The sequence below is a fragment of the Antechinus flavipes genome, chromosome 4 (assembly GCF_016432865.1).
Source record: "Antechinus flavipes isolate AdamAnt ecotype Samford, QLD, Australia chromosome 4, AdamAnt_v2, whole genome shotgun sequence".
Taxonomy (NCBI): domain Eukaryota; kingdom Metazoa; phylum Chordata; class Mammalia; order Dasyuromorphia; family Dasyuridae; genus Antechinus; species Antechinus flavipes.
The window spans coordinates 474,974,599-474,994,494 of record NC_067401.1 but is presented as its reverse complement, the minus strand read 5'-3'; the positions used below and the strand labels follow the sequence as shown (position 1 = coordinate 474,994,494).

Below are 19,896 nucleotides of genomic sequence, written 5' to 3'. Positions count from 1 at the left end.
CGTGGCTCTTTTCAACAATGAGACTGTTTCAAGGCAATTTCAATAGACTCGGGATGGACAAAGCCATCTGCACCCAGAGAAAGGACTATGGAGACTGAATGTGAATCACAACATAGTATTTTCACCTTTTTTGTTGCTGTTTGCTTGGGGTTTTTTTTCTCATTTTATTCCTTTTTGATCTGATTTTTTTTTTTTTTTTTTGGTGCAACATGATAATTTGGGGAAATATGTATAGAGAAAATTGCACATGTTCAACCTATATTGAATTACTTGCTGTCTAAGGGAGGGTGTAGGGGGAAGGGAGGGAGAAAATTTTGGAACACAAGGTTTTGCAAGAGTGAATGTTGAAAACTCTCTACATGTATTTCGAAAATAACAAACGATCATAAAAATAAAATAAATGTTTCAATATTTAAAACACTATACAGAAGTATTATCTTACTTGAATGAAGGGGTAAGAACCTGGCCCCTTGGGGACTCCCCCAAAGTGTGGTTTCTTGGATGTATTAAGACAATGGCCTGGACCCTTTGGGCATTCAGGATGGTGACCATGGCTAGCCCTCCTCAGAATTACGCTTTTTAAAACATAAAATAACAGGATTACAAAGGAAACAAATTATGCTGGAACACAGCTATCAAATTCTTAAACCAACCCACAGATCTCAGGAGTCCATGACCGGGCCAACTGAATTTGAGAATGGAGAATGTGACCCCAAGAGATAAAGATCCCACAAGGATGGCATCAGACTGACTTGGCCCGGTAACTCCAGGCCTTCTTCCTCTCTCAACAGGACTCTAACCACCATCTGTAGTGCTCACTCACTCGAGGTCCTACACCAGACAAGGAAGAAGACCCCCAAAGAAGAGGGGAAGGTGTGACTATGAAAAGATGGCTACATGGATCCCCAAGTGTGGACAGGCTAAGCACACAGCCCAGCGACTGCTACAGAGGCCACCAGGAGGGCAGACCCCCCGGGAAAGTCGGCCCAGAGAAAGGCCACTGAGGGGAGCACAACCTCAACCAAACGCTGGGCCCTCTTTCTTCAAGGAGCTGAGGGGTAGTTGTGGTGAACAGGGATTAGTGTTGGAGGGAAGGAATGGGAGCAATGAGCAGAAGTGACAGAGCTAGAGTCAGGCTCGATGCCCAGCAACCTGAAGTTAAGACTGCCCCAAAGTTCCCAAAGGAAACAAGCAAAGGTGGGCCTGGCAAGGGATGGCCCCAAGACACAAAGCCTGCAGAGCCCTCCCAGACGGACCATAAAGGACAATGGGGCATGATGCTGCCCTCCAGACAGGTTCTGGGACTCCACGTTTCCTCAGAAAGTTACTGGGAGAGCACGGGCAGGGCCTTTGGGAGCCAGATGGTGTGGGGCTGGCCATGGTGGGAGGTCCCCCAGGATCGGGGGCTGATCCTCAGAGCTCAGGTCCACGAGCATGTACAGCCCTTGTGCCCGCTGCCTTGCCCCTGCCCCAGTTGGGGCTTGAAGCCCGGTCTGTCCTGGTTGGAGAAAACAAGGAATGCTGGGTGGGAGGGAGTTTCGGGAAGACAACGAGGCAAGAGTGGGCAGCGAGTGTTACTGCAGAGCAGGCGGCTGGGCTCTGAGACAGCCTCAAGATGCACCAGAGCGCAGTTACTCCCACCCCTGCTACAGATGACAAACCTGAGGCCGGTCCTCTCCACGGCGCCCCAGCAGCCTTTCTCCCTCCCTCGGGCTGCCAGGTGCGGCTTCAGGAAAGCGATCGGCCGCCTCCTCGGCCTGCTACGGGCAGGGGCGCGAGGGTCACAAGAATGACCCTGGCTGTGGATGCTCCAGGAATGTCCAGCAAGGCCCGGCCTCGCCTTCCCACACGCTGTGGGCTTGAAGTAGCAGGCACATCACAGTGGGGAAAGGGCGCCCACCTGCCTGCCAGCAGCCGAGGGGAAGGGGCTCGCCTTCGGGCCAGGCCACGGCCGTGCTGCCAGATGCAGTCTGAGGTCCAGCTGCCTCTGGCCCCTCGAGGTCACTGCAGCAGGGAAGCCCAGCATCCCTGTGGTTTGTGAAGCCGGGGAGGCGAGCTTGTCCAGAGGTCTGAGGGAGGCCCCTGGCTAGCCCTGCCCTCAGGGGAGCCCTGGTGCTCCCCGAGGGCAGGGCATTCCGCGAGGTCAGAAGGAGGAGGGGAAAGGAGGACGCAGGTGACCCTCCCCTGGTGCCGACTCACCATGGAGACTGGCCCAGGCCCAGGCTGGGCTTTGTGTACTGAAGCTAAGCCCTTCGCCCTCCTCTGCTGCCCTTGTGCTCGTGATTCTTTCTGCACCACTGCTGCCCGGTTTGCCAGGGAGCCGGGTACAAGCCACTGAGGCACCGAGCTCCCAGGTGGGCATCTCGACTTCCTCCCTCAATCACATGGGGATAAGAAAGCTGAAAACACACACACCTGGAGGGCTGCTGGTCAAGCAGGTGAGAAATTTCTAGTCAAGGTTTAAAAAACCCCAAATAAACATTCACCACTTTTATAACAATAAGAAAACCAGCCCCCGAGAGCCTCTTTATGCCCCCCCTATTGCGACTCTGGACAAATGTGTCTTTACCAAATAGATACTCATTGCTCTAGTCAAATGGGGAGGGGGAAGAACAGGCGGGAACCACCTTTGGATGCATTTTGCTGCAGTGATTGTCTAAATTTAGAAATGGATGGGACGAGATCAGCAAAGATTGATTTCTTCCATTTCACTAAAGGGATTTCTCAACCTTCTTCCCTTCCTGAGAGCTTCTCTGCATGTTGAAAAATGACTGCTCCCTCATACATGCCGGCGACTTTTCTCTATGTCTTAAGGGGCTCAAAAACTCCCCACAAATACATCACTGGGGTTTTCCCCGAGCCGGCGAAGAGGCTGATGATAATCTTGATTTCTGCATCAGCTTTAGGTGCCGGTCAAAGCTGTCAATGACCTCTCCGGCCAGCCAGAAGCCCTTTCTTCTCCCTAACCCCGAGGATCCCAGAAAACCCATTCCCCCCATCAGCAGCACATTCAGGCCTCTGGGGAATGTCCTACATAAACACCCACACAATGACTTGAAACAATTCGAGCTCTCACTCATCCAAACTGTGAATCCCAGAGGGGAACCAAGCTACAGAAAGGCCAGAATGGATAGGGTCTGAAAGGAGAGCAGAGAGTGAAGAGACAAACAGCCAGACTGTTGCTGCCCATTTACTCTGTCCATGAGTAAGATCCCATCTGCCCTTTTCAAAGAGGGAGCCCCCATAAAGGAGGGGTACCTCTTCCCATTCCCAAATGCAGTAAGTATCCCCCCCCCCCATCTCCAAGCCTGAGATGTCCCTATGTGGCCAGAGGGAGCAAATGTGGATGAGCAGACAGACAGACACACATATGGTCACCTCACATGCTTACTGAAACCCTCCCCCTTCTCGGATATAAGAGAAACACGAATTGGAGGCACCCCGGCTGACTCAGCCGATTTTCAAAGGTTCCATATGATGATTCCTGAGCCTTTTCTTCCATGATGGATTTAGTTGGAGAGGCAGTAGCCTTTGAAAATACATGTTGGGGGGCAGGGTGAGGGAGCACATGATCTCCCGCCCATCAATTTCTCTCCGAGAAGGAGGAACATGATTGCTCTGCGCCTCCATCACTCTGCTCCATTGTACGCAGGTGGCAATGTTTGCACCACACAGGACAAAGCCTCCCTGGAATGATCTACCTGCCAACCCTCCGGACGTGACCGGAGCACTTAGACCAGAGGCGGAAGGAGCAAAGCCCCAGACCCGCTTTTCAGCACTAACACCACCTTCCAGACCAGAAGCTGGACCCCCAAATAGGGAGCAAAAGAGGAACTGGTGTGTTATGTTTTAGTCAGATGCTCCCCTTCCCAAGTCGCCAGCCACACAGGAAGCCGATCCCTCGGCGGGGAAGCCGCCCTTTGGGGACCCCCCCTCCTCCGCCCCTGCCCTCACACTTACCTGGACCTCACTGGTCCTCTGCCTGATATGTTCTTCCTTCTCCTTGAGATCCTGTTCCACGTTGTTCTTTTCCCTAGAAGACCAGCAAACAATGCAAGAATATCTGAGAACATCAGCTACTGCGGGCATGGTCATCCACCCTCCGAATCCAGAATCGCCTTTTAAATACATGGTGACACATGAAATTGTACAGGGAAGGGCAGATTTTCTACCTTCCTCTGTTTAGGGATTGGAAAGCTACATAAATTGGGTTTTATAAAACAGTTGGCTCTCAAAATTGTGGTGAAATAGGAAGAGAAGAGATTAAAAAAAGGGAAGGAGGAAAAAGATAATCAATGAAATACTCAGGCTTGGGTGAGCTCACTGTTGCTATGGAACTCTTGTCTAATGAGAAATGCTGGGGAAGGAGAGGGAGGGGCTCCATGAGCTCTGGGCAGTTAACCCTGAGAAGCCCAGGGAAAGCGGCTGAGGAACGGCGGCTCGGGAATGGCGCTTGCTCGGGCTCCTTTAAAACAGACTTGTTTGCATCTGCTAATTTTAGAAAACACCAAAATTTTAGACCCAGTTTCCAGGAGCTGTCTGCTCCATTCTATCTGGAATGATCCCACTAAGTGTTATCAAGAAGAAAAGGGAACTGGAGAACCTGGGTTTTCATTGATAAAAAACACAACAAACTAATAGTGGGCACTAAACCGGAAAAAAACATCCCCTCACCTGCAGTGAACTTTTCTGCTCGGTACCTCTGCTCCCCCTCTGATACAGAGGCCATCCGCATCCCGAAAGCCCTCTCAGAGACGGGTTCTGAACGAGCCCCTCCCCAGCCACAATGCCACACTCAGTACCACAAAACCAGTCTCGGGCCGGTTAACTGCTGAGCAGCCACCGCGTGCCGAGGGTGACGATCTAGGACGATCTCCTGCCCTGAGACGAGACCAGCTTTCACGACCCCTCGAGGCTTCCCCAAGCAAAGGTGCGGCGGAGCAGACCTGTTTCTGCCCTGGCACCAGGGCCACAGTGACTAGCAGGCACCTGATGCCATTTTGGGTCAGGAAGAACAGTGGCAGGATGGGATTTAAATGATGCTGATGATGAAGGCTGCGGGCTTCCTCTCAAAGTTGGATAATCTTAATAACCGTCCCTGCGGACTCTTCTCGTGGTACTGAACACACGGTGAACTCAAATCTCAAGTCAGGTCTGACCTTCCCACCCCAAGCTGCAGTCCTCGAAGCCATGAAAGGCTCAAGACTTAAGTTACACGGCTAATGTATCTTCGCCATTTTCTGTCCATGAATCTGACTCTTAACTAAAAAGCAACCAAGAATTTTGAGCGTCTATACTCAACATACCCAAGACTACTTTAAAAACCAACCCAAAGCAGCACATGAGCAAGCTTTCTGCCTAGTATTCCTGCGGTCGCCAGGGTGATTTTCAACAATCCCTCCCCGCCTGTACGGCTGCTGGGCAGCTTTGTCCCATCCCTCAGTGTCTTCGCCGTGCATGTGAACCACTCCAGGGACTTTCTCCCCCCAACCCCCCACCCACAGCGCGCTAGGAAGACAGGAAAAGCTCGCCCACATTCTGGGAGTCACTCTGGAATCTTCGCCTCTTCCTGCTTTGAAGAGATGAGTCTTTTTGGTCTCGCGGCGCCATGTCCAGAGGTACTGAGAGAGGCCAGCCCTAAGGGGACCCTTCCCTCCCCCAGCCCATCACATCGCATGCAAGGTCATGATTGGCTCGGCTCGTTATTCCCGGCGACCGGCGAGAAACCCTGTGAGGAAGGCACCACAGACCGAGACCTCAGCTTCCCTGAGCGGAGGTCAAGGGCGAGCCCCCATAGCGATGGGCAGCCCCACAGACCCCGCGCAGGGCTGGCCGTTGGGAGTGGACGCTGACAATCCACAGCGACAAAGGGAAGGCGAAGGGAACAGGGGAGGCCCCATGAAGGAGATTCGCTCTAAAGAGGCGGGCTTACACATGGGCCTGAGCGGCCAAGGTCCTACCCCGGACAGAGTCCAAGGCCATCTAAGTAAAGGCCACCTGGCCATCATGAGTCTCAGCCACTGCCCCAATCACAGGGGCGTCCCCCCAGCCCAGGAGAACCTTCGCTCTTCGAGGGTGCCTCCGACACCCAGAACCATGCCGGGCACACGGAAGCAATTAATGTTTGCTGAATCAATGTGTGTACACCAGAACAAGACGAAATGTTCAAGACACCAAAGTGCCAAGTGAACTCGGAGCTTGACTGTCCGAAGGTGACCATGTCAGTGCTCAAGGGCCCCGGGATCGGGTACCTGGTGCGAGACAGAAGAGAGAGCCTCCACGAGGGGGCACTAGGCCCCAAGGGCCAAGATGACTGCTCACAAGCCAACCTCGGGGTCCTCTTAGACCTTGACTGCAGCCCAGACAAGGTGCGGACACAACCTGAGTCGTCCCTGCCACGATGAAGACCACCAGGCAGGGATGAGCGGAGGAGCAGGCCCACGGCGGCCTCTGCAGGCCAATCTGCTAGGAGGTCTGCCTCCTCCTCCAGGGATTCTGTTCCACCCAAGCTGCTGCATTCTCTGCGTGGCTCATGCCTCCCTCTCCACGCCTTTGCTTACGTGCTTCCCTCTGCCTGCAGGACTTCTGTGGCCAGCCTCCTTCCTGCTCCTCCAGCCCCTGAGTGGCCGGCCTCCCCTGCTGCTCCTCTGGCCCCAGAGTGGCTGGTCTCCTTCCTGCTCCTCCAGCCCCAGAGCGGCCGTCCTCCCCTGCTGCTCCTCCGGCCCCTGAGCGGCCGTCCTCCCCTGCTGCTTCTCCGGCCCCTGAGCGGCCGGCCTCCCCTGCTGCTCCTCCGGCCCCAGAGCGGCCGGCCTCCTTCCTGCTCCTCCAGCCCTAGAGCGGCCATCCTCCCCTGCTGCTCCTCCAGCCCCTGAGCGGCCAGCCTTCCCTACTGCTCCTCCGGCCCCAGAACGGCTGGTCTCCCCTGCTGCTCCTCCGGCCCCAGAACGGCCATCCTCCTCTGCTGTTCCTCTAGCCCCTGAGCGGCCGGCCTCCTTCCTGCTCCTCCGGCCCCTGAGCGGCCATCCTCCCCTGCTGCTCCTCTGGCCCCAGAACGGCCGGCCTCCTTCCTGCTCCTTCAGCCCCTGAGCGGCCGTCCTCCCCTGCTGCTCCTCCAGCCCCAGAATGGCCGGCCTCCTTCTTGCTCCTCCAGCCCCTGAGCGGCCGGCCTCCCCTGCTGCTCCTCCAGCCCCAGAACGGCCATCCTCCCCTGCTGCTCCTCTGGCCCCTGAGTGGCCGGCCTCCCCTGCTGCTCCTCCGGCTCCAGAGCGGCCTTCCCTGCTGACGTCCTGTTCTTCTGGCCCCAGAGCTTCTCCCTCTTCAGCCATCCCATCCAACTCTGTAGGCACCTTGTTGATGTGTGTGCCCTTCAAGCATGATTCTGTATCCTAGTCATGGGGATACATATGTCACCAAATCCTAGGGAACTCAGCCTCAACTTGGAACCTGGTGCTCTGGACACTGGAACAGCTTAATCAGTGCTTCCTGAAAGGCCCTGTTGGATAATATTCAGCTTCTTTCCTAAGTTATGGCAATACCATGAGATACTGCAGGTGAGACACCTGAACTGACAGATCCATTACTAAAAATAAACGTTTGGGGATGTCATAGTGCCAAGGTCTCTCACCGTGCATGATCTTATCCTAGAGGTAATCAAGGACCAAAGCCCATTCCCACTGACTTCCCTTCTAATTTGTGACTTCTCCCGACAGCAGTGGCCCTTTAAGCTCCCAGCAGATTTTCCCTCTAGATCCCCTCCTCTCTAACCTCTTCCCACAGAGTCAATGGTAACTAAAACCTCCAACTCACAGGCACAAAGGACACTTAGCGTTTAAAGGAGACTGAATTGGCTCAAAAGCAAATAATCCCTGTCATTTACAGTAAAGTAAGCCATCCTCTTTGCAAATAGTTACCTGCTTTGTACATTCAGTCTTTTGAAAGGAAGGCACAGCTTGGACAAAAACAGGATATGGCACCGATTCATTTTGGGCCAAATCTTTCCTTTTTTAATCCACAAAGAGAGAAATTTATCCTGTGGTGAAATTTATCTCGCACGTAAGATGAGATTGCCCAATCTTGTGCCCCAAATACATTTGTCTGAATTGTGAATTTTAAAAAATGATTCTTTTTGTAAGACTGGTGCTATCATCACCACCAGTACCCTGCTCTGTGGGAGCCCCTCGAGGTGCAACGCCAAGAGGTATGAGACTCCAATTCAAAGCTCATCTTGGCCACCCTGGGAGCTTTGGGTCGTGGCAATGAGATGCTAAAAGAGTCACTGTCCAGTGTTGAAAATTATGCCCCCAAGGCAGGAAGAAGAGAACAGCATGCTGAAAAAAGCCTTGGATGTGTACGGACCTACTCTGTGCTAGGAAATGCCAAAGACACAGCCCAAACCATCCCTGCCATCCCTGGCACCAGACTACAGGAGGGGCGTGTCCTTTATCCGGCTGCCCCAGGATTTTGTTCTCTGTTGCTTAGTCTCTATTCCGGAAACTTGTTCTGTGTTGCTTAGGTGTAACAATTACTTAATATGACAGCATCTTTATCAAATATCTTCCTTCAGTTTTCATGGATCAAAAATATATACAGGAAATCGAAGACAACTGGCAGTATTAATGGTCCAGTTACAATACGTGTGTCCAGTGTAGACAGCTCCTACTATTTGCTTTCAAAATCTGCATTATCCTGTAAGGATAATCCTTTTGTAATTTCTGGTGACAACAACCACGATCTGAATTGCCACCTTTCTTTCACCTACAGATCTGCAGGGCCCACCCATTTGTTCAATGCTCCTTTTTCACTGATTGTTGGCCTAGTTCAGGTAGACGCCACTCACAAAACACTTTTTGATTTCATTCCTGAACTTCGGTCATTTCATCGACTCCACCCAGAGTAAACCACTTTCCATTATAGTTGATAAATTAGGTACTTGATCAAACAATGCCTGATTAATTGATCTAATGGTATGTACCTGTTATCAGTCTTTACTATTCCTTAGTGGAATGATGTCTATTTATTCCAACATGATTTCTGTAGGTTTTTCATGTGCTTATCATGTGCCCTAAAGGATATCTGTTTTTAATTTGGTAAGAATGTGTTAATATTCCTACAGCTGCTTTAGAGTAACTGGAGCTGTGTTTTTTTGGTTATAATTTACTTTACAGTTTCCAAAAGTAGACCATAACAGAAAAATTCATATAACATTAATGAAGAAAGGTATTTGTGTACGTGACTTGTTTTGAAAACATTCTTTCTATTCATTTATTTGATTATAAGGTTCCAATAAGTCTTGACATATTCAGCTACAGACGTATTAATGATAATTATGATTATTGTTATTGGAAGACATGTAAGTCTGGGCAATCTGTAGGCAGTGCAATGAGGGAAAAGAACAAATAACAGCGGTCCAGTTATATGGGAATGGCAGCTCTGGAGTCAGGGAGCTTGGGTTCAAATTCCACCTTTGAGGTTTGGCTCTTTCTGCGTCCAGTTCTACGACCCATAATCCCAGAATAAAAAGAGTAGAGGGGAAGCATGGCCTCAAGGTCACAAGCAGAGGGTTGATGTGGACAAGAAAGGCCAGCTCTTCAGGAGGAATGGGGGAAGGGAAGCAGCAGCTCCACAATGGAAGCTTCAGTTTTCTTATAGTAAGGAGGCAGGCCCAGTCTGAAGGATCAGGGGGACTGTGAAGTAAATAAAGATAATGGCCTTCGATTCGAAGGACCCTTTCAGCTCAGACATTCTGATTCTCTATGCTTAGCACAAGTCGGTCCAATTCCCTCCTCTGGACAAGGTGACAGGTTCTTCCCGAGGCTGCAGGCCTCCTTCTTTCCACCTCCTGGCTTTTCTCTAGTCTCAGTTAAACACACACTTTCTGGAAGAAATCCTCCTTAAGCTTAGTGATGTTCTTTGAAGAGTCTTTTCACTGATTTTTCCAATATCTTATTTGTACCTCCTGTTTGCATGCTGGCTCCACCAGTAGAATGAGTTCCTGGAGGAGACAGTTGGTGTTTTTTGTATCTCTTGCACTTAGCAGGGGGCTGGCACATAGTAGGTGCTTAATAAAAGCTTGTTGCTTGCTGACCCGACTTGTTCAAGACCACACAGTAAATCAGGGACAGAGGCTGGTCTGAGAATGTCTGATCCCCAACTCACAGCTCTTTCACTCATCCCCTTGCAAATTCCAGGGACCTTGTTCCATTTCTTGGCCACCAAAGCACCAGCAGAGTGACTGTTAAAAATCATGATTATGAAACATACTGGCAGTCTTCTCGGGAGGCCCACGTGTCCAGAGCCTGGGAACTGTGCACATTGGCGTAGCTTAAATGTCTTTGCTACAAGGAAGGCTTCAATTGTGAGTGGGAGGATTCAGGAGACATGACAGTGGGGGGGAAAGGCAGCAAGAAGAAATTACTGCAAGTCTCAAACCAAAGGCAGTTTTTTTATTCCCCCCAAGAAACTCAGATATTTATAACTGTTTCATTTGTCAAGTTTAGGGAAGCTACTTTAGTCTCTTCCTATAGACAATATATATTTTGTTAACTTGGCCATGGAAAAAATCAACCAGTTGGGTTTAATGAAACTTTGCACTGCCTTCATGGGCTTAATAGATATGAATAAATAAAAAGCAACTGGGATAGGGTTTGCCCCCAAAGTCCCAGATGGTTCACTCCTTCCAAACCTTTTGGATATTCTGCCAAGAATGGCTGAGCAACAGTCCACTTTAGATTAAGATTCTATTTCTGAATGCATTATTTGGAGCATCTCTAGGGCAGGTACCGGCCGCATTAATAGCAGAACTTTCTTTTGGAGAGCCCCCTATACAAATGAAGTCATAAATAAAGGCTGTTTAAAAAAAAAAAATCCCTATTGTGCTTCTGCAGCTATGATCACTTCCTGGTAGTGGCTTCCTTGGGGTTACAATGACCCAATAAAATTAACCTGCAGGTCAGGGACTCCCCATCATTGAACTCAAGTCAAGTGTTCATCCAATGAGGCTGAGAAAATCACAACCAGTTCTTTACCGTATTTTCTCAGCGCTCTCTTTAATCTTTTTATGATAAGAAAGTGAACAGTGTCCAGAATTCCAGAGGGGACTCCAGCCCCCTTGGGCTGTGCAGGAGTACAAGAGTGTGGTTGGGGCCTGACCTCTAACAGTGGAAAATTCTTGGGCACCCACTAGCCCCCAAGAAGTAATTTGCTCCCCCAGGAGCAGACCGTCTACAGCTAGAGTGGCTCTGGCCACCGGCCAACCCCGAGTCATGGAAGGAACTGCAGTCCATGTATATAGTCTGCCCTGATGGAGCCACAAACCCTGGAGGTGCTCCCATTGGTAAGGGAACCACTCTCATCCTCCTGCACCTGCAGGGTTTTGGGCTACCTGACTAGCGCAAAAGAATCACTACGTGATAATTTCCCGCCTCCCCACCATGATGGTGATGCAAAAGAAATCCTTCCAAGTAGGTTTAAAACTAATCTGAGGCCACTGGGCACCGGGGGCAGATGGGTCCATGAACTGCCAACCTTGGCAGGCCTTGGGATCCTGCCACCGAGGGTCGAGGAGGTCCCGGGTGACCAAGCTTCCTGTGTGAATCCTGACCAAGAGGTGCCACGTGGTTGAGGTCCCTGAAGATGCTATGTCATGTTCATTTAAGGTTAACAATGGATTATTTCCCACCCATCAGCCAAGGGGCTAAGGTACAAGAACCAAGGAGGGGGAAGTGGCGGTTAATACATCAGAGTTAATCAAGAACTTAGCAGAAAACCTTCTTTCATGTCTAAGGCGTAAGTCCACCACAGAGGAGGAGGAGGTCTTCTTCACATTCTTAAGACTGGACAGAAAAAGGAAGAAGCAATGAGGCACTCTGGGAAATAAGCGGACAGACGCACAGATGCCTCTGGGAGGTTCCTCTGCTTAATACTGAGGGAACCGAACCCAATTTCTGAACCGCTCTCATTCCCTTCTTACAACCTCTCCTCCACTCCGGGATTCCTCTGCCCACCAAAGGATCCCCACCCTCCCAGCTAGGTGAGCACAAAACCTCAGTCGCAGCAGGCCCAGCGCGGAGGCTTCAGTCTGAGACACTGGGAATTCATCTTTCCTCTAACACTTGTTCCCTATGGGATTGTGGCTGGATTATTTGGTCTTGATCAGCCTCCCTTGCTTGTGGGAAAAACTGATAAGCATTATGCTAAGAACTGGGGAAACAAGGCAAAAATGAAACCTGCCGGCCCTCGAGGAGCTTCCAGTCTGTGTGGGAGCATGCTCATAGTAGGCAGGCTAGTGGCCCTAGCGGGGGCGAGACCCAGAGAGAACCTGGGGAGAATGCCAGGGGACTAACCTCCCATAGCTGTACGAAGCTCAGGTGAGAGGTTTGTACAGGGCTACAGAACAACATTCAAGGGCTGGATGGTCCCCCAGCACACAGAGTGGGGGGGCAGGGGCCTGACTCCAAATCCTGCTTCCTCCACTTAGAGGCGACTGTTGTTATTGCTTGTCCTTCCGTCTCCAAGAGGGCCCTGACACCAGGAAGTGACGTCATGACTGTAGGGAGCGAGGGCTGGGCAAGGTCACCGGCCAGATGAGAACGACTGGAGATGGCTCTGGATAGCAGCTGAAGACCTCAGCCTTTTTATTTTAACTTTTTTTTTCTCCTGAGGCAATTGGGGTTAAGTGACTTGTCCAGAGTCACACAGCTAGGAAGTATTGAGGGTCTGAGGTCACATTTGAACTCAGGTCCTCCTGACTTCAGGGCTGGGGCTCTGTCCACTGTGCCACCTAGCTGCCCCGACCTCGGCCTTGTTAGCCTAAGGTCTTTCCCAGGTCTCAGTGTATCTGAGGCTGTAGCCACTCAGTGATTAAGGCTAAGTAAGAAACGAGACCAAAAATGACCTCTTTTACGATTCAAAATAAATCAATCTATATCTACGTCTACATCTGTCTCAACCTGGGAGCAAAGCTCCGGGTTTCTGGCCAAAACAGAAACAGCCGTTATTTACATTCACTCTAAGCCAATCAGGGCCCACACAAGGACCAAAAGTTGGCCAATCAACAAGAGCCAGCCATGCGCACTGTCCAGCCTTGCAGTTGTCCAGATACTTCCTGGCTCAGTGACCCAGTAGCTCTGCCTGCCTCAGTTTCCTCAACTATAAAATGGGGATCTCACCAGAACCAGCTTCCAAGGGTTCTCATGAGAGTTAAATGAGAGAACATGCACAACACTCTGCAAATCTTAAAGTGCTATATAAATTATTAAATGGCATTTATAAGAATTATTATTCCATTTCTTCACTGACAACATGGAGTCTCTCTCTTCAAAACTCCTGTGGTGGTTAACTCTAAAGTTTTCTAGTTTGGTGCGGGGGTGGGGGGAAGAGGAATAAATCACATATGGGAAAAAAGTATTTATTTGTGCACCCAGCTTCTATTAAAAATGGGATTCTTAGACTCAGAGGAATCTTGGAGCCAGAAGGACCCCAAGGGCCATCAGGCCAATCTTTGCCCCAAAAGAATTTCCAATATGGCGTTCAGGTCAAATGGTCGAGCAGCCCCTGCCTGGACTTCGGGAAGGATTCGGAGGAGAGAGCTGAAGCAGGAAGGGATGGGAGAGATCTTCCATCTGGCCCAAACGCCGCCTTTCCAGATGAGAAAACAGAGGTGCAAAAGCAGGAAGTGACCCAGCCAGGATGACACGGGCGCCAAAAGCACAGCTAGGACCCAAACTCAGGAGTCCTCCTTGAAAAGGGAGGGAGGCTGATGAAGGCCCCGCATCCGAGACAAAAGGACCTGATTCCAAACGAGAGGAGCGAGTCGTTCCCTCCCAGAAGTTGAAGGAGTTAGAGAGAGAGTTACCGATCCAAGCTAACCACAACCATCGGAAGGACAAAGCAACAATACAGGCGCCAAATCACCGATAAAAAAGGACATGCAAGTTACAGCAGCTTTGGGGCTGCCGGGTGAGCAGAGGACAATGACAAATGTTGGGGGGGCTGGGGGGTAATGGGCACAGCGGAGCCGGGGACTAGTCCTTCTGGAGGCAACACGGGGCTGTGCCTGACAAGTAACTGAGCTCGGCCTCCCCTCTGACTCGGTGACACTGGCCTTAGGCTTTCCGAGGAACAGGGGAAAGATCCTAAGTCCCCGAGTGCCAACAGCCGCTCTTTGGTAGAGCGAACCACTGCATTCCAGGGGTGCTCTCTGTGGGGGCAGGGCCACCCCAAAGCAGGCATTCCAAGGGGCAGAATACTGCCGCGCCAGGACCAAGGGCAGGACGCTCGGCTTCAGATCTGTGTGAACCGAGGCAAAGAGCAGAACCGCCCAGGAAAACCCCAACACCCCAGACCCTGATGGGAGCAGTGCTAAATCACCGCGCCGGAGGCCTGAGGAGGCCCCAAGATGATGGGTTCCAAAGCAGAATGATTCAGGCCAAGGCGGGAATTGGTTCTGTTGAATAACGTGTATTTATTATGAGGGCTCTGCCATGGGTCCTTTTAAGCAACTGCTCAACTGGGAAGATGGTGGGAAGGGGAGAGAATTGCCTGTAAAAATTAGTTTTTCTAAAAAAGAACAGGGTGCAAAGCACCAATCTAGTCCCCTCCCCCAGAAGCAGCTCTTCCTTCTACAGCTCTTCCAAGCAGCCCCCACTCCCTCCCCTCCTTACACTAGGCAAGAATCTTCCCCTAACAGTGCTGAGTCAGACACTTCTTGGCCTTGGCTCTGGGGGCCCTAAATTCCCGTCCCAGCGCTGACATCTGCGAGCTCCCCCAGGGAGCTTCAGCTTCCTCATTTGTAAAGCGGAGATAACCCCTGGACTCTCTGCTTGGCCGGGCGGTCGGGAGGAAACAGACCTTGCAAGCCCCAAGCGTCCTCCTGGGGAGCCTGCTGCCCTCTGAGCCCCAGCAGAGTCTTCCCTCAAGGCAGCCTGGCTGGTTAAAAAACAAAACAAATATATTTAGCAGCTACTGCACTCTGAGGGCTGGAGCGGGGAGGACGCCTGGTCAATAAAAGACAAGGTCTCAGAATTTACAGCCCTGTCACAGGGCTGAGAATGCACACACAGGGCTAAAAATACACACCAGCCCGGCGGCCGAGGGCTCCTGCGGAGAGGCTCGTGCGACCCGAGGCCTGGGGGCGGGGGCCACAGAGCGAGAGAGCGCCCGGGCACAAGGGGCCCTCGGCTGGGATGCTGAGATAGAAAGGGGGCCCGCACCTGCATCTGGTGGACGGGCCTGCTCTGGCTGACAATGTGAGGCTGTGAGCACAGAGCTGGCCCTCAGAGCGGGCCCTCCACCGGCAGGGCTAACCTGTGCCAGGCTCCCAGCCAACGAGGGCCCAATCCCCACAGCTAAACACCGGCCACCCTGGTACCGATGCAGATTTCTCAGCAGCAACCTGAGGGAGGGAGGGAGAAAAAGGAGGATGGAGGGAAGGAAGAGAGGAAGGAGAGAGGAAAGAGGGAGGGAGGGAGAAGAACAAGAGGGAGGGCAGAAAGAAAGGCTGAGTCACAAGGCTTCTGAGCAGGGAGAAGCATCATTAATGGGAATGAAAATCAGTCGGCACCAAACTGTTAGACTAAAGCCAGCTGTGGCCCCTCTGGGCCCCAACACAGCCCCTCGTCACACTGAACGTGGCCCCTCTGGGCCCCAACACCCCCCCCCCTCGTCACACTGAACGTGGCCCCTCTGGGCCCCAACACAGCCCCTCGTCACACTGAACATGGCCCCGCTGGGCCCAACTCCCCCCCCCCATCACACTGAACATGGCCCCTCTGGGCCCCAACACCCCCCCCCCCCCGTCACACTGAACGTGGCCCCTCTGGGCCCAACTCCCCCCCCCCTGACACTGAATGTGGCCCCTCTGGGCCCCAACACCCCCCCCCTCGTCACACTGAACGTGGCCCCTCTGGGCCCCAACACAGCCCCTTGTCACACTGAACGTGGCCTCTCTGGGCCCCGACATGACCCCTCCTAACTGTGAACATGGCCCCGCACTACAGCTCCTCCTAACACTGAGCTGAGTTTAAGAAGCCTCCCGTGAGCAGGGGAAGAGAAGCCACTGATGACATTAATGAGGGTGACAGGTGACAGGAATGAGAGTAAGTGAGAACACAAAAGCTCAGTGAAAATATTTCCCTTCCTGTCAAGTCATGAAAGAAAAGGCTCCAAATGCTCCGAGGGATTTTCCAGAAAGTTACGTTTGCTCCAGAGCTGAGTCATCCCCATCAGCCGTCCGCCCCCACCCCCTGCTGGCGCTGGGCAACTCTGGCGCTGGGCGACTCTGCTGCTGGCCACCGGGGCTCTGGGAGGGTGCGATGCCGGCAAGGGGGTTCGGCGGGATCATGGAGAAGCATTAACTGTCTCCCGACCAGGACAAGTCATTTTACCGCTCCTTAGAGAGCTCCTCAACTTCTGAAAAACTGGCATAAGGATCTTTGCCACACTGATCTCACGAGGGCTCCTGAGGAAAGACATGGTCCCTTCTCTTTTTGCTGAGGCAGTTGGGGTTAAGTGACTTGCCCAGGGTCACCCAGCCAGGAAGCGTTAAGCATCTGACACCAGATTTGAACTCAGGTCTTCCTGACATCAGGCTGGTGCTCTATCCACTGCGCCCCCTGGCTGCCCCTGACATGGGCACTTTTCAATAGGGCAAATCATCTGTTTTCATGAGGGAGAAATAATAAAACGGACTCCTCAGCTCCGAGCCTGGGCGGCCAGGCACCCAGGAGACCCCTTTGCTCCTGAGCTACCCTGGGATGACAGCAGGGACTCGCTGGATCACAGGGTCACCCTCTCATTGCACATATGAGGATCCTGAGTCCCAGGAACCCGTGCCCAGGCCAGAGTGGGAAGCCGGCCAGCCAACTCCAAGCCAGCCTCTGCCCTGCCGGGGCCGACAGTCTATTGTGATGCGTTTGTACGCGGTGTAGAGCGGGGCTGTTGCCTACTGGTGCGACGGTCGCCGTTAAAGCTGCTGCTGCCCAGAAGTCACTTATCAGTAGATGTTGTGAGCGAGCTCACCCCGGGATCCGTCAGTTCCCAGAAGTAGGTGGGGGGGGGACCCTCGCCAACCTGGCCCTGATAAAGGTTCCTGCTGGATGGAGGGAGTGATGGCAACAGCAAGCTTCGGACACCAGCCGCCGCCCCCCCCTCCCCCCAGCCTGCCTCACCAAGTCCTCACAGATCCGGCCTCCACACCCGAGGCCCTAATGCCCGCAGCAGCAGCCTCACAGAATCTCGAAGGTGGCAGCGTGCCGGGTCCGACCAACGCCCACAGCAGCATCTCGGACAAGAAACTCTGCGGTCTCTGCTCCCAGGGTGGCCTGTGCCCCAACGGTGGCAGCGCCCCAGGGGGAGAGCTCTCGGTCAAGTGGCCCAGACTGGTCAGGGATAGACCTTCCCAAAGGAGCTAAGAGGAGCCAACCGGGCCAACGAGGCAGGCTGGCCCAGTAATGGCCGACCTGATCCAAGACATCATGGGAGCAGGGGTGGGGGGAGGGGAGGGAGGAGAAGAGCACTGGGCTTGATGACACCAAAGCTCAGTGAGGTGCCAGACACACAGTAGGTGCTTAATAAATACTGACTGTGTGCCAACTTGCATGCTATAAGACCCCATTGAAGTTAGTGCCCTTCTTCTCAATTCCATTTCTTCACCAAAAAGGCAGCTAGTAACAGTTTTTCTTGTGCTGGGGGGGAAGCAGGGAGATATTATTCTGATGCTTGTTCTTAAAACCCCAGCCTGCCTATTAGAATCTATATTCTTGAAATGAATTCATTTCTAAGGAAGCAAGAGCGTGAGAGAACGCTCAGCAGTTGTGGAAGGAGCCAGATGACTCCACAAGCTGCCGTGTACGGAGGTTTATGAGAGATGGGGATTTCCCCCGCAAGCAAAGTTGTGCCCATCGATGTTACTGAAGGACAAAGAGTTTGTTTTACAAGAGGCCCACAAGTCCCAGTGAATTTCTTTGCTTTAAATCAATTGATTTTTAAAAATTCTAAACTGAAACATTAAATAAGATGGCACTTTCACACACAAGTTACGAGAGAAAGAGGATTACTTCCTTAAAAGGCCATGTTGTTCCTGAAGCATTTCACCAACGAACCCTCTGTCTTCCCAAGTTGTCCTGTCTCTCTCTTTTTCCTCCGGGTATTCCTTCTATTGCCTCACTCATCGCCCACTCCCCCTACCTTAAAAACCGTGGGGAAGGGGAACAAGAAAAATAAATCATTTGTAATAAAAAATTCCATGGCTTTGTAGAGCCAAGCAGAACAAGTCCCACCTTGGAGGCACACTACTTGGAAGCTGGGACCAAAAAAGGGCCCAAACATCATACTTCAAGCAATCTTAAGAGAAAATGTTCCAATCCAGCCTCAGACACTTATTGTGTGCTGCTCGGTAAGTCGCTCAAACCTGTTTGTCTCAGTTTCATCAAAAGTAAAGTCGGGGCCCTTGTTGTATCAAACGAAGGTGATATTTGGGCCCGGCACAGCGGAGGGCCTTATAAATACTCATGTCCTTCTCTGCCCCTTCCCATAGCTCTTCGAACCAGAAGGCAAAGTGGAAAATAGCAGGAGGGGAAGGGCCCACAAGTACAGAGAGGACATTCCTCATTGGGGAACAACCCAACAAATGATGGCATCTGACCACGATGCAGGGTTTTTGCACAGAAGAGATGGCCTCCCAGAAACTGGGAAGACTTTAATGGGCTGATTTAGAGAGCAACGAGCAGAACCCGGGGGACAAAGAATGTCACAAAAACTAGGCCATCAAGAACAACATCTCTGAGGGATTCCATAAGAGTTAGGAATAGCTTTGATTCTATTCAAGTTTCTGGTATCCTACTGAGCCAGGAACGGTCAAGTTAAGGAAAAAAATACAAGAGTTGGGAGCCCACAAGTGCCCTGCTTTGGGAGCCCCCTGGCTCCACCACCCATCTCTGGGAACCTCCATCTTCTCCTTGACGCGGGGGTGATGCTGAGGGCCTGATTCCCACCCAGATTAGTGAGAAATGATCCACGGGTCAGCCAGCATCAGAAAAAGGAGAGAGAAGAAAGAAATTTGCTACCATCTTGTTCCACTTACCTCTGAAGGTCCATTATTTCATTGTTCAGGGAATCGAGTTCCTTAATAGCAGAAAAATCAGCCACCGGACTCGAACCTACAAAGCTCTAGAAACAGAACACATACATACACAGACTTATTATCAATCCTAAGATAAAATAATAGACACATAACGTTAAAGGCACAAGACAGACACAAGGTGGTGGTCCTTAGGAGGAGTAAACTTAGCACCACCAAAATGAAGATAATCTTAAATCGATAAGAAAATAACAGTCCCAAATCGACTCTAATTCTCTAGGCTGTGGGTTTCTAACGTTTTTGTGTCACCGAGCTCTTGGGCAGTCGGTTGGTCAGGAGCCCTTTTTCAGAATCGTGCTTTTTAAAATTGCATCAAAGCAAAATCCATAGGATTATATACATGGGAGACCAATTCTATGGAGCTACACAAATGTCAAAGGCGCCAGAGCAGTTGAAGAAGCCTCATCCTAGGGAAAGGGGGTCTACTTTTGCTCTGTAATATATATCTTATGAAACGAACCTCCACCTCCGTCCACGGACCCCCGGTAGCTTCCCCCTAGACCACTTCCTCCAGGGAGGGGCAGTCACACAATGACATCACACTTCTAACTGTGACCCCTTTGCTCTCAAACTCTACTGAGCCAGTTGGTCACTGACAGGGGCAGGGTCTGCCCTCCCCTGTTTTCCCTAGGAGTGCCCTAGATCCAGCTACTATCCCTGGCTCACCCTCTTTTGTGACTAAAAGGACATGTCTTAAGATGGTGGCTGAAAGCCTCGAAGGCAACAAGTCCTTGAGAGCCTGGATCCAATAGATGACAGGC

The 19,896-nt window shown here is 51.7% G+C and overlaps 1 protein-coding gene across 2 annotated transcripts in view; it reads right to left on the bottom strand.

The window, feature by feature from the left end:
- EPS15 (epidermal growth factor receptor pathway substrate 15) overlaps positions 1-19,896 on the bottom strand; it is a 119,529-nt gene that overhangs the window by 27,659 nt on the left and 71,974 nt on the right. For both annotated transcript variants that reach the window (XM_051999712.1, XM_051999713.1), the window contains exons 12-13: positions 19,079-19,164; positions 3,961-4,033 (exon numbers count right to left, since the gene is read on the bottom strand). In XM_051999712.1, the coding sequence (XP_051855672.1) occupies positions 3,961-4,033; positions 19,079-19,164 (159 nt within the window). The remainder of the gene's footprint in view (positions 1-3,960; positions 4,034-19,078; positions 19,165-19,896) is intronic.